This window comes from Corylus avellana, chromosome 8 (genome assembly GCF_965113065.1).
Source record: "Corylus avellana chromosome 8, dhCorAvel1.hap1.2, whole genome shotgun sequence".
NCBI lineage: Eukaryota > Viridiplantae > Streptophyta > Magnoliopsida > Fagales > Betulaceae > Corylus > Corylus avellana.
Window position 1 is genome coordinate 9,175,616 of NC_142497.1, and position 11,301 is coordinate 9,186,916.

General features: G+C 39.1%; 1 protein-coding gene across 1 annotated transcript; it reads left to right on the forward strand.

The window, feature by feature from the left end:
- The first annotated feature begins 382 nt into the window (after nucleotides 1–382).
- BPM5 (BTB-POZ and MATH domain 5) lies at nucleotides 383–10,976 on the forward strand. The gene is made up of 4 exons (XM_059573627.2): nucleotides 383–1,081; nucleotides 5,742–6,087; nucleotides 6,205–6,484; nucleotides 10,625–10,976. Exons 1-4 carry the CDS (start codon nucleotides 705–707, stop codon nucleotides 10,810–10,812), a joined length of 1,191 nt encoding a protein of 396 aa, XP_059429610.1. The 5' UTR covers nucleotides 383–704; the 3' UTR covers nucleotides 10,813–10,976.
- Nucleotides 10,977–11,301: the final 325 nt, after the last annotated feature.

Sequence of the window (11,301 nt, forward strand, 5' to 3'; positions counted from 1 at the left end):
CGGACCATGCACCTTTGCTTCTTCACGCGTTGAGAAGGAGACTACGTAGCTTCAAATATGAGGCCCATTGGGCCTTGAACAAAGAGTGCAAAGAAATTGTAAACCAAGTGTACAGGAAAAAGTTTACTTCTATGAGGACAAGGGGCAGAATCTTAATAGCAGTTTTTCTTTAGCTGCTCCTGAGGATCCGTTCCATGCAATTTTTGCGCTGTTGCGTTGTGGATCATTCATTTAAGTAAACACCCCGATCCGACGCATTGTACCGCATATGATCTGAATCCCTCGACCTCATCCAACCGTAGGCATTTAGCTCTCCGTCTCGGACATTTCAACAACTGTGACGGTAAAACAGTACACGAGCAAAAGTACCAAAACAAGCAATAAAAAGGCTTCCCCACGTCGCCATTTCGAAATAACGACCGATATTCTAGTAATTTCACATCACAATCAGTCTAACTCACTTCGGAACCCTCTGGGCCATGACGTGGCACGTCCACTTTCCTCCTCCGACAACCCGGTGAGCTGTTTCTTCGTCCTCCCTTCTTTCCACCACTTGAAAATCACACAAGAGAGAAACCCCAATTCCCTCTCATTGCACCCAAAATCCAAAACCCCCGACATTTGAAAAAATTCCGCCTCAATCCCCTCCATTTCCATGAGCCTCACGTTCCCTCAGCAACCCTAGAAAGACAAGCGACAAAATAATGGCACGGCGCGAGACGAGCCCTCCGACGAGCTCGCGGTCCGTGACGGAGACCGAGAACGGCTCGCACAAGTTTGTGATCCAGGGTTACTCATTGGCCAAGGGGATGGGGGTGGGGAAGCACATCGCGAGTGACAATTTCACGGTCGGAGGGTACCAGTGGGCGATCTACTTCTACCCCGACGGCAAGAACCCCGAGGACAATTCCGCGTATGTGTCCGTCTTCATCGCGCTCGCCAGCGAGGGCACCGATGTCAGAGCCTTGTTCGAATTGACGCTCGTGGACCAGAGCGGCAAAGGCAAGCACAAGGTCCATAGCCATTTCGATCGCTCGCTCGAGAGCGGTCCCTACACGCTCAAGTATCGCGGCAGCATGTGGTAAGCCTCCCCAAAATGGAAAAGGATCCTCTCCATTTCAAATTCCCTTCATTTCCTCAATTTAGTGCATTTTGAATGGCAGTGCATTTAATGCACAATCATCATTAAAACTTTTGGACAACACTATCCTTCAAAATCTAATAAATGGAGGGGATTTGAAATGGAGAAGATCCTTTTCCCCCCAAAATGCTGGTGTTTTCTAATTTGTGATTGATAGTCGGATTAACGCATTAAACGCGGTCAGTCTTAATTGAGTGGTTAAGCGTACAAATGTGGTGTGGTTTAGTGGTTGGAACCAAGTTGCATAGAGTATTTTTTTACTAGAAATTGAGGAATTTTTACTGTTAAATCTTGGCTTAGTAGATATTGTTTTGGAATGTAATCATACTTATACGACTTGGAGACTAATGCATACTGGAATTGTGATAATCGTTCCTTGTTATGATTCTATTGCCTATTGGGAAGTTTGATGTATTGACCGGAAGCTGTGCTTGGGTTTTATGATGAGTATTATTGCGGGTTGGCAATTGAATAGAGCTTCTGATATAACCTTTTTGTTTCTCATTTAGAGAAAAACTTGTACATACAAATTTAGTTGTGCAAACTAAAGTTCTAAGTATTGTTTTACTTTTACAAGCGATCCATTTTCATATCCTTGTAAAAATTTAGTATTTCTGTTAATATTAATTATAATTCAGCGATGTATGTTTTAAATCATAGGTGTACTGGGTTTAACTTTTAGTGTATAGTGGCATATAATCATTCTCTTGATTAAAACAATAATAAACTAATAAATTGAAATTTAGTTGAACTGGCAGCTCCAATTTTTTTTATTTTTTCCCTGAAATTGAACATTGGCAAACTTAATCAGCAGTTCTTTAAGCAGCTTAAATGCATGCAGAAAACTGTATGAGTAATATTATATGGATATTAGTATATTTAGAAGATGAAAGTGTTGGCACTAGATCCTCCTCTTAGTCTCAAAGTGCTTTCACCTGGGGAAGGCAGATCCTAGACGTTGTTCTCATTGCTAATGAATGCCTTGATAGTGGAATAAAATCCAGGGAGCCGGATGTGCTTTGCAAATTGGACTTAGAAAAAAAGCTTATACTCATGTTAATTGGTATTTTTTGCTGTACATGTTGAGGAGGAGCAGGTTTTGGGCGCGGGGAGGGGGGGGGGGGGGGGTACTTTATATCTCTTGGTGAACGACGCTCCCACCCTTTTTTTTTTGTAGTCCCCATGGCTTGATATAGAGGGATCCTTTGTGTCCATTGCTGTTTGTCATTGTGATGGAGGCTTTGGGTGGGATGATTTTTATTGCAGTGAGTGGAGGTTTGTTGATTGGCTTCTCTGTGGGAACTGGGGACGTTGGTGGCTTTGATATCTCTCATCTTCTGTTTTTTATTTTCTCTGGAGCAGACCTAGATCATCTCCGTCTTTTGCAATGCTTGTTCTTGTGTTTTGAAGTTGTTTGACTTGAAGATCAATTAATTATAAAAAAGGATCAATTTTGCTAAGTCCAAGTTGGTTCTTGTAGGTTTGATCAATAACAAAGAAGGTTTGGCTAGGATCTTGGGTTACAGGGTCTTCTCTTTGCCTATGAAGTACCTTGGTCTTCCTTTGGGTGATTCTTTTAAAGCCAAACCTATTTGGAATGGCATTATTGAGAAGGTGGAATGTTGTTTGGCTGGATGGAATTGGCTGTACTTGTCTAAAGGGGGTAGGATTACCTTAATCAAGAGCACTTATCTAATTTTCCTACTTGCTTCTTGTCTTTGTATCCCCTCCTGGCTACCGTTTTCAATCGAATTGGGAAGTTGCAACGGGATTTTTTGTAGGGAGGTATGGGTAAAGAGACCAAATTCCACTTGGTGAGATGGCGCAAGGTATGTTTCTCCAATCTCAGAGGGAGGGTTTGGGGTTTCAAAATTTGCATATGTTCAACCGAGCCCTTCTTAAAAAGTGTTTACGGCATTACACCTTTGAGAGAGAGGTTTCGTAGAGAAGGGTAGTGGCAATGAAATATGGTAGTCAATGGGGTGGGCGGTGCTTTAACGAAGTCTCCAAGTCTTATGGGGTGGGTCTATAGAAGTTCACTAGGAGGGGATGGGAGGAGCTTTCTAGATTTTCTAGATTCAACGTGGGTGATGACACCGAAATGGCGAAATTAGTTTTTGGCATGATGTGTGGTGTAGGGGAACAACCCCTTAAGGTGGTGTTTTTGGAGTTGTATAGCATTGCTTGCCTTAGGGATGCTTCTGTGGCTGATCATCTTTAGTTTTCGAATGGTTCCCATCAGTAGAACGTTAATTTTGTTAAAGCGAAGCATGATTGGAGGTTTGAATTCTTTTCCTCGTTTTTCAACCAATTGTATTCCATTAAGCTGTAATAGGATGGTGCTAATAAGCTTTGTTGGAACCCCTCCAAGAAATTCTTGTTTGATGTAAAATCATTCTATAATGTCTTGATCCCTCATGACACTAATCCCTTCCCTTGGAGGTGTATTTGGCAGAGTAAATCCTTTTTGAGACTGTCTTTATTTGCTTGGTTTGCTGCTTTAGGTAAAATCCTTACAATGGACAACTTAAGAAAGAGGAATATCGTCGTAGCAGATTGGTGCTATATGTGTAAGAAGTGCGGGGAAACCGTTGACCATATCTTACTACAATGTGAGATAGCTAGTGCCTTATGGTACTCTATCTTTGGTTTATGCGGCTTGGCATGGGTCATGCCCTGAAGGTTGAGAGATCTCCTCACACCTCACATGTTGGAGAAGAAAGATTGGCAACTCTCAAAGTGAAGCTTTGTGGGAAATGGTCCCGCTTTGTTTGATCTCGTGCATTTGTAGAGAAACAAATGACCAGAGCTTTGAAGACAGTGAGAGGACGGTGGCAGAGCTAAAGGCTTTTTCCCCCCTATTTCAGTGGATTGCTACTTATGATTGCTTTCATGTTTCTAGTTTTCATGACTTCTATGATTTCTTTTCATTTTTTGTTTACGTGTTTCTCTAGTATAATTTTTAACCCAGGGGGTTGGCTCAAGTGGTAAGGGTCTTGATCTTGGTGGCATTCCCATCAGGTCTAAGGTTCGAATTCCCTTGGGTGCAAACAATTTATGGGGGTCAGCCCGCCGGCGAAGCTGGAGTATTAAATCTGTGTGGAAAGGGTGCTTTATTCGGGTCCGAAGTTTATCCGACAAGAGTGGGAACACGAAGTGGCCTTGCCTTGTAGGGGTTCCTTGTTGTCAAAAAAAAATATATATCTTGTGTACTTGGGTGCACCCATTGATTTTTAGTGAAATCCATTTATTATCAAAAAAAAGTCATGCAGTTTATGGGATACAGTTTTTGTATTCAAAAATTTGGTTTGGCAGGGTATTATTTCTCTAACTAAATGTGGAAAGTGCTTAAGATATTCAACTTCTGAAAGTGGTATAGATTACATTGATGCAAGAGCAAGAGTGAGAACAATAAGTGAGGAAAGTAGCCAAGGTTCTCTGAATGAATAATTTTTGTTGATATAATGATTAAATCTACTTGCTCTTTTTGTTTTTCATGATTAAATATAATATCCTTTCTTTAGATTAGTTTATCAAGGAGGTGGAGGATGAGGAGAAATAAAGTAAAAGCCTATAATTCTATTATAAATTCAGAAAGGCATAATGACTTAAAACTCTTTGTACGGATAATATATAAGAGGTCTTTACAACAGCTTCCCTTGAAGCTGGAGTTACTATGTCAGAAGCCCAGCTTGAGCAAGATGATATATCTGAACAGACTAATGGCTAGTTGATATATCTTCTGGTTGTCTTTAGTTGTCACACGTGGGTCACAAGTGGGTCACAAGTTTGCCCTGTGTTCAATGTCTACCTACTAAATTCTTATCTGTTTCATAGTTGCTTAGGTGTATCATTCTCTACTGGCATCTTCGATATTGTAGTACCCTTCAGAAGGAAGACTACTTGTTCCTTTACATAACATAGAATTCATCAAGTGTTCTTTAAGTGGTATGAAGAGTGACTCTACAAGAATTCCCTGACCATAGAAACTGCATTAGTTACTGGGTGATTGTTTATTACATACATTTTACCAATAGCTTCATCTCTCAACGTGTAATAAAGTATCCTTGTTATGTTATCTGAACTTGTAAGATGTCTAGTCAACAAACACTTGAAATGTACCATGTAATCTTTATTCCTGACCTTTCCTTCTCAATTTTTGTAGAATCAATTAATTAGCTATAGTTTTAGCTTTGACGATTATCAGTGTAAGATCTGTCGTTTTACTTGTACTTCTTTATGCTGCGGCCTTTTTTTCCGTGATCTAAATGTGATGCGATGGGATTCTTTTGCTCTGAATGTAATATCGAAAACTTTTATTGTCATTCCTCCACTATGCTACTTTACAAGCAGGACAGTTTTTTGCCAGGTTATTCTTCTTTGTCTTTTTGTTTTTGTTATGAGCTGCCCTTGTTTTCCCATAACCTGAAATGTAATGGTTTTTGTGGTCATTCTTTTGGGTTCCAGAGGCTGTGCTACCCGCTGGTTGGTAGCCCTTCCTACTTTAAAACTCCCAAACTTAGACATATCAAGGCAGCTATCTTTTTACTTGATATCATTTGCAAGATGCTAAATATTGTTTATTTGTGCCATAATTTAGGGGATACAAGCGTTTTTTCAGACGAACTTTGCTTGAAAGCTCAGATTACCTCAAGGATGATTGCTTGAAAATCAATTGTACCGTTGGAGTCGTGGTTTCAGCAATTGATTGTCCACGACTACACAGAATTCGAGTCCCAGAATCTGATATCGGAGCACATTTTGGCATGCTTTTGGAAAATATGGAAGGTTCAGATGTTACTTTTGATGTGGAGGGGGAAAAATTTCATGTTCATAAGTTAGTACTGGCTGCTCGGTCCCCTTTATTTCGATCCAAATTTTTCGATGGGTTAGAGGAAGATAAGCAGGAGATTGTTGTAACAGATCTTGAACCTAAGGTTTTTAAGGTAAAATATCCTCCTACTTCTCTATCGTTTCTGTCAGTGTTGAGGCATGGGTCAGCACTTGTGCTCTTGTGGTGGTATTTTACAGTTCACTACTGCTTGTCGTGGTATGTCCAATAGGCCATGCTGCATTTTATATACAAAGATTCCCTTACAGAAGATGTGGAGTCTGTATCATCAAGCTCATCTTGTCCATCTCCAGTATCTGAGACATTGACGGCAAAGTTGTTAGCAGCAGCAGATAGGTATGGTTTGGAGAGGCTCAAATTGATGTGTGAGTCTCATATCTGCAAGGATATAGCAGTGAACTCTGTTGCTGAAATTCTGGCCTTGGCCGACCGCTGTCATGCCTCCGAATTAAAAGCTGTTTGCCTGAGATTCGCCTCTGAAAACCTTGCAGGTATGCCCTCTGGTTTTACACATGGTATTTTCCTCAAAATTAGAGTCTTCTGGTAAAAAATTATGGAAAGATGAAATAAATTCTTTTTGAATGCAAGGTCAGAAATGTTGACTAAAGCGGCATTTCACTAGAATGCTGCCATTGAGTCAAATGGTCATTCTTTTTAGCTATGAACTCTTCTTACTTCTATGTTTGAGGGAAACAAATAAATAGAAACCGGTTTCTTCAAACTTTGCTGACAAGAAGTGATCAAATAATCGTTTCCAGGGCATTCTGTTACAATACCTGGCCTTTTGTGGATTTTCAGTACTCCTATCTTTTCATTCATACAGACTTACAAGTCCAGCTGAGATTGCATGCATGTATGAAGTTATATATCTATGTATCTATGTATCTATGTATATGTTATTTTCAGTTATTAGAAACACAAGATGTGTAGATTGTTGTGATCTATAGCGAAAGGCATTTTAGTAGAAAACAAGAAGAAAATAAAAAACCCTACCAGGCCGTTCCACACATGTTTGAAAATTATAAAATATTTTTCCTTAAAATTGACGTGATCAAGGGACAAAGTTTTTTTTTTTTTTTTGCCCTTGTTAGTTAGATGGTTCCTTTTGTATACTTCATGTGTACTTAGGGGTGCCTTACGCTTTTAATGAGATTAGTTTATTACTTATCTAACAAAAAATTGAGTTTCTTTAAATTTGTCTAGAAGATATGTGATAACCCTATCAGTTTTGTGCTCCAGCCACTCCATGCTTCTAACCCTCTCCCCCCCACCCCCCACACCCCACCCCCAACCCCCACCCCCCCCTTCTCTTACATAATAATGACTCAAAAAATGATTCCCTTCATCATATGTCCACAACCATTTGCCTAGCAGTGCTTGGTTGAGTGTGCTCTATTTTTGCAATCCTAACTCCCAATGATGTTAGGGGGGAACAAATAACCAGTAAACCAAAATTTAAATTCCTCACCAATCCCATCCCATAAAAAATCTCATTGCAGCTTCTCCAATCTATTTGCTATGTGTGGACAAGGAAGAAGTAATGCAAGTGATTTTTTGGAAAATATTCTTGAAAACGTGGGCAGATTTAACATTTAAAATATCCATGCCAATGTATGCGTGTCCTTATGGTTTGGGGGGTTGCCACTTGCCAGCAATATTTTGTGTTTGTATAGACAAATCTTAGGTAGAGTGACTGATAGCACAATTATGTTATTTTTCATAGAAGTCCTAGTTTTAGTACTGAGCCAGTTTTCTCTCAGAATTAGTTATCATGTTTGAAATGACACTATTAAACTCTGGAAGGTTGATGGCATATGGATTGGTGAGTTCTCATTGAAAAAAGCTTACTTTGGTGCTGCTCCTTTTTAAGAAATGAACAGGACAACCTTCCTTGAAGGTGGGGTTCTACAGCGGCGGCATTTTGCATACACAGATTGTTATTATATCAATTGAATAATCGGTAGTTGCATCATTCCAAATACCTACTCATTCTGTGTACAGGATGAATCACTTTCTTCCTTACGGTCTTGCTATGCGAGTAATTAGACACATTTTATTTTCAGGAGTCTGTGGCATCTTGCTGGTGGTCATGTTTCACTTTCATGCTTGAATTTTACCTTTTGGTGGCTCTAAGTCACTAGATAGTCTCAACTTAATGGACCTGTGAGGCTACAGAATGCAGGCACCAAGTAAACACATAGATCATATAGGAGAACTTTCCTGCATTGATTACTTCATAATAGTGTATGATGGGATGTAGCCAACCAATTGCCTCTTTACATTATTGACATTTCCTTTTTGTAGGGCATAGTTATAGTTACAATAGATAGTTATGTGGATATTGCTTTCTTGGAACATTTTTACTAGGTGCTCTCGGTATATGGCACCAATGCAGAGGTAATTACTACATAAAATGCCATGCATTGACTTTTCCTGCCAGCAGCCACATAACTGCCCCATGTTACAAGTATTAGGCAGGTAGCATGCATCTTTCTGCCAGTATGTTGGTGCATGAACGCTCCTAATGCAATGCTGTCTTGCTGCAATTGAGTGCTTATGCCTTGGGCCTTTCTTTGTGAGCTATGTTTTTGTGCTATAATGGGATTGGTCTGGGACTTGGAGGGATTGGTTGATACTTAATGCATATTGAGCAACATTTTAAGCCATCACCATCTACAAGCACTGACAACATTGTAAGCCATTGCCACCTGTAAGCGATGAAAGTGTTGAGCCATGCCATATGGTCCTGCGGAACCCTGCTGGTAATTGCAGAATAGGCACGCCTTTGCTTTGTACTGTTGTTGCCCATGAAGGACTTGCCTTTCCCACTGTTTTGCCCATTACCCATTCGATGCCTTGCTATGGTTGTGCCCTATGGAAGAAACCTCATCTGCCCTAAAAAGAGCATTTAACGTAAAGAAAATTTTAAAGAGTGAAATAAATAGTAAGATTTCCAACGAATAACAAAATTTATAAAGAATTTGAACATTAATTTTTAACAATATTTTAATTAAAAAATATTACTCTGTAGAGATAATAATAAAAAAGATAAAAAAGCAAACCTCCTAACAGTTTTGGTTGATGAAGTTTGTTACCTAATACTTGGTGAAAGACCTTGAGCCCCATCTCCTGAAAGGAGAGGGCAGCTTAATTGAGTTTATACAAGTCAAGTGTGACTTCCAATGTTTAACTAGGCCTCCCTACTTTGCTAGTCTTTCTGCCACTCCATCCACCCTAGACTGCTCACTCCACTGTCTCCTTATGGAAATTTTCGTAGAACTTAACTTAGTCTTCACATCCTCTTCTGTGGTACAAAAGTATACCCGTATGCACTATAATTTGGCCATGATTTCTGCAGAATTAATATGTTAGGATTTCTATGTCTTGTTAAGGGTTCACTCCTAATCTTTCTACGGTTTTGGCTGCAAGTAGATTTTATACCATGACCAATGCAATCCAAGTTGTATTCCAAATGGAAGAAGAGTCTAAAAAGATGGCCTTAATGAGGATGATGATAGAGTTAAAAGCCATTATGTTTAAATCTATTTATGTTTGGATGACTGCTTGCTACTGTTATCATTTTTCTAATTTCTTAGAATTTCTTGATATGTGTTCTTCTTTTTCTTGGATGTTTTTCTTGTATATTTTTCATGTACTTAAGTGGCACCTCTCTGCCATTCTTTATGAGATTTGATTACTTATAAAAAAAAGTTTTTTTTTCCTACATTTTACAAGTCAATGCCATGGGTTGACTAATATGCTTTTCTTCAGAAAAGATTAATCAATTTGACAACTATGGTCTCATGAACGTGGTTGTGCAACTGATGTGGGAGCAAGTTGCCACCAAATGCCTCCATCAATGCCATGACGATATATAGTACCAACACTAGCCTTTATGAACTTTGCTGCTGTTGGGGAGGAGATTTGGTCATTTGTGTTCTTTTGATTATTACTGAAGGATCACAATAGGAATAGTGTGGGAACAGAAGAGTTATCAGTAGAGCTACATTGGAGGATATTTCTGTTGGCCCCTATTGTTACTTCTTGTGTTGGAGTTTAAGGGGCATTATTGCTCTTCTTGATTTCCGTGAATGACTTGTGTTCTTGAAGCTTTGAATGGAGTTTTATATTAAAAGAAAAGGCACTAGAAACTGGATGGATTTGTGCCAGACTTTAAGATTTTATATCTATAATTTCTTTATCTTTGAACATCTCAATTAAATTGGATGGATTATTTTTCTCTGCCTTAATGCAAGATTTCTTCTCACTGTCAATTCTTCCCTTGGTTCAATGAAAGCCAGACTGTAGAAAGAATTTTGCCACATTAGTAATGGCCTCATTCCAGTTATTGTGGTTAGATTTCTGGATCAAAGCATGAATGATCCACATTTTAGATTATTTTATGATCTTGTTAAATCTGTATGGTTAACCTAATCAGAGGCGCTCTCTGAAGTTTTTTTTTTTTTTTTTTGGCACATTATTCTGTACATTTATTTGAATATCTCATTCTTAAAACGCATGCATAGTAGCCGAAGTTTCTGAAATTGAGGGAAGAATCTATTATTCCTCCCACTTTTATGTTTATTTATTTTTTCTAGTGCTCAACATGTTGGTTCGGATTTCATATGCAGCTGTGATGAGATCAGATGGTTTCCACTACCTGAAAGAAAATTGCCCATCGCTACAGTCAGAGATCCTAAAGACGATTGCTGGTTGTGAGGAGGATTGCAGCAGCGGAGGTGGAAAATCTCGGAGTGTCTGGGCCCAACTTTCAGATGGTGGAGATACAAATGGGAGGAGAGTGAGGCAAAGAACCTGATGCAGTGATGCCTGATTGTTGTTATTGTAAATGCAGGTGATAATGTCGAAAAATTGCAAGACACTTTCTGGTACGTTTTCCATGTAAAGTGGTGGCCTGAAATCTGTAATACTGTCAACAGTTTTCCATCGAAATCAGTAAAAAGAGTGTTTAGTTTAGCTTTAGTGCAACGTGGTTAAGGGATGTGGTGTAGGATCTCATTGCGTGCAAAACTGCCAAGTGCTAACAAATCCCTTATTTTTCAATGTGGATATGAATAAATGGGTTCGTTTTGGTTTTGGTTTTTTTTTTTTTTTTTTATCCTTAAGAAAAAAGAGAAACGTTGCTTTCTTTTCATTGGGGAGGGATGATAGATTTGTGGGGTGATAGCATTGCTTATATTTAATTCACTGATTTTGTATAATGCGTCAAATATTTATTAGGTGAGTGATGCTATTGATTATGGATCTATGAATACAGCATGCCTAGTCAAGCAGCAGTATTTGTTAA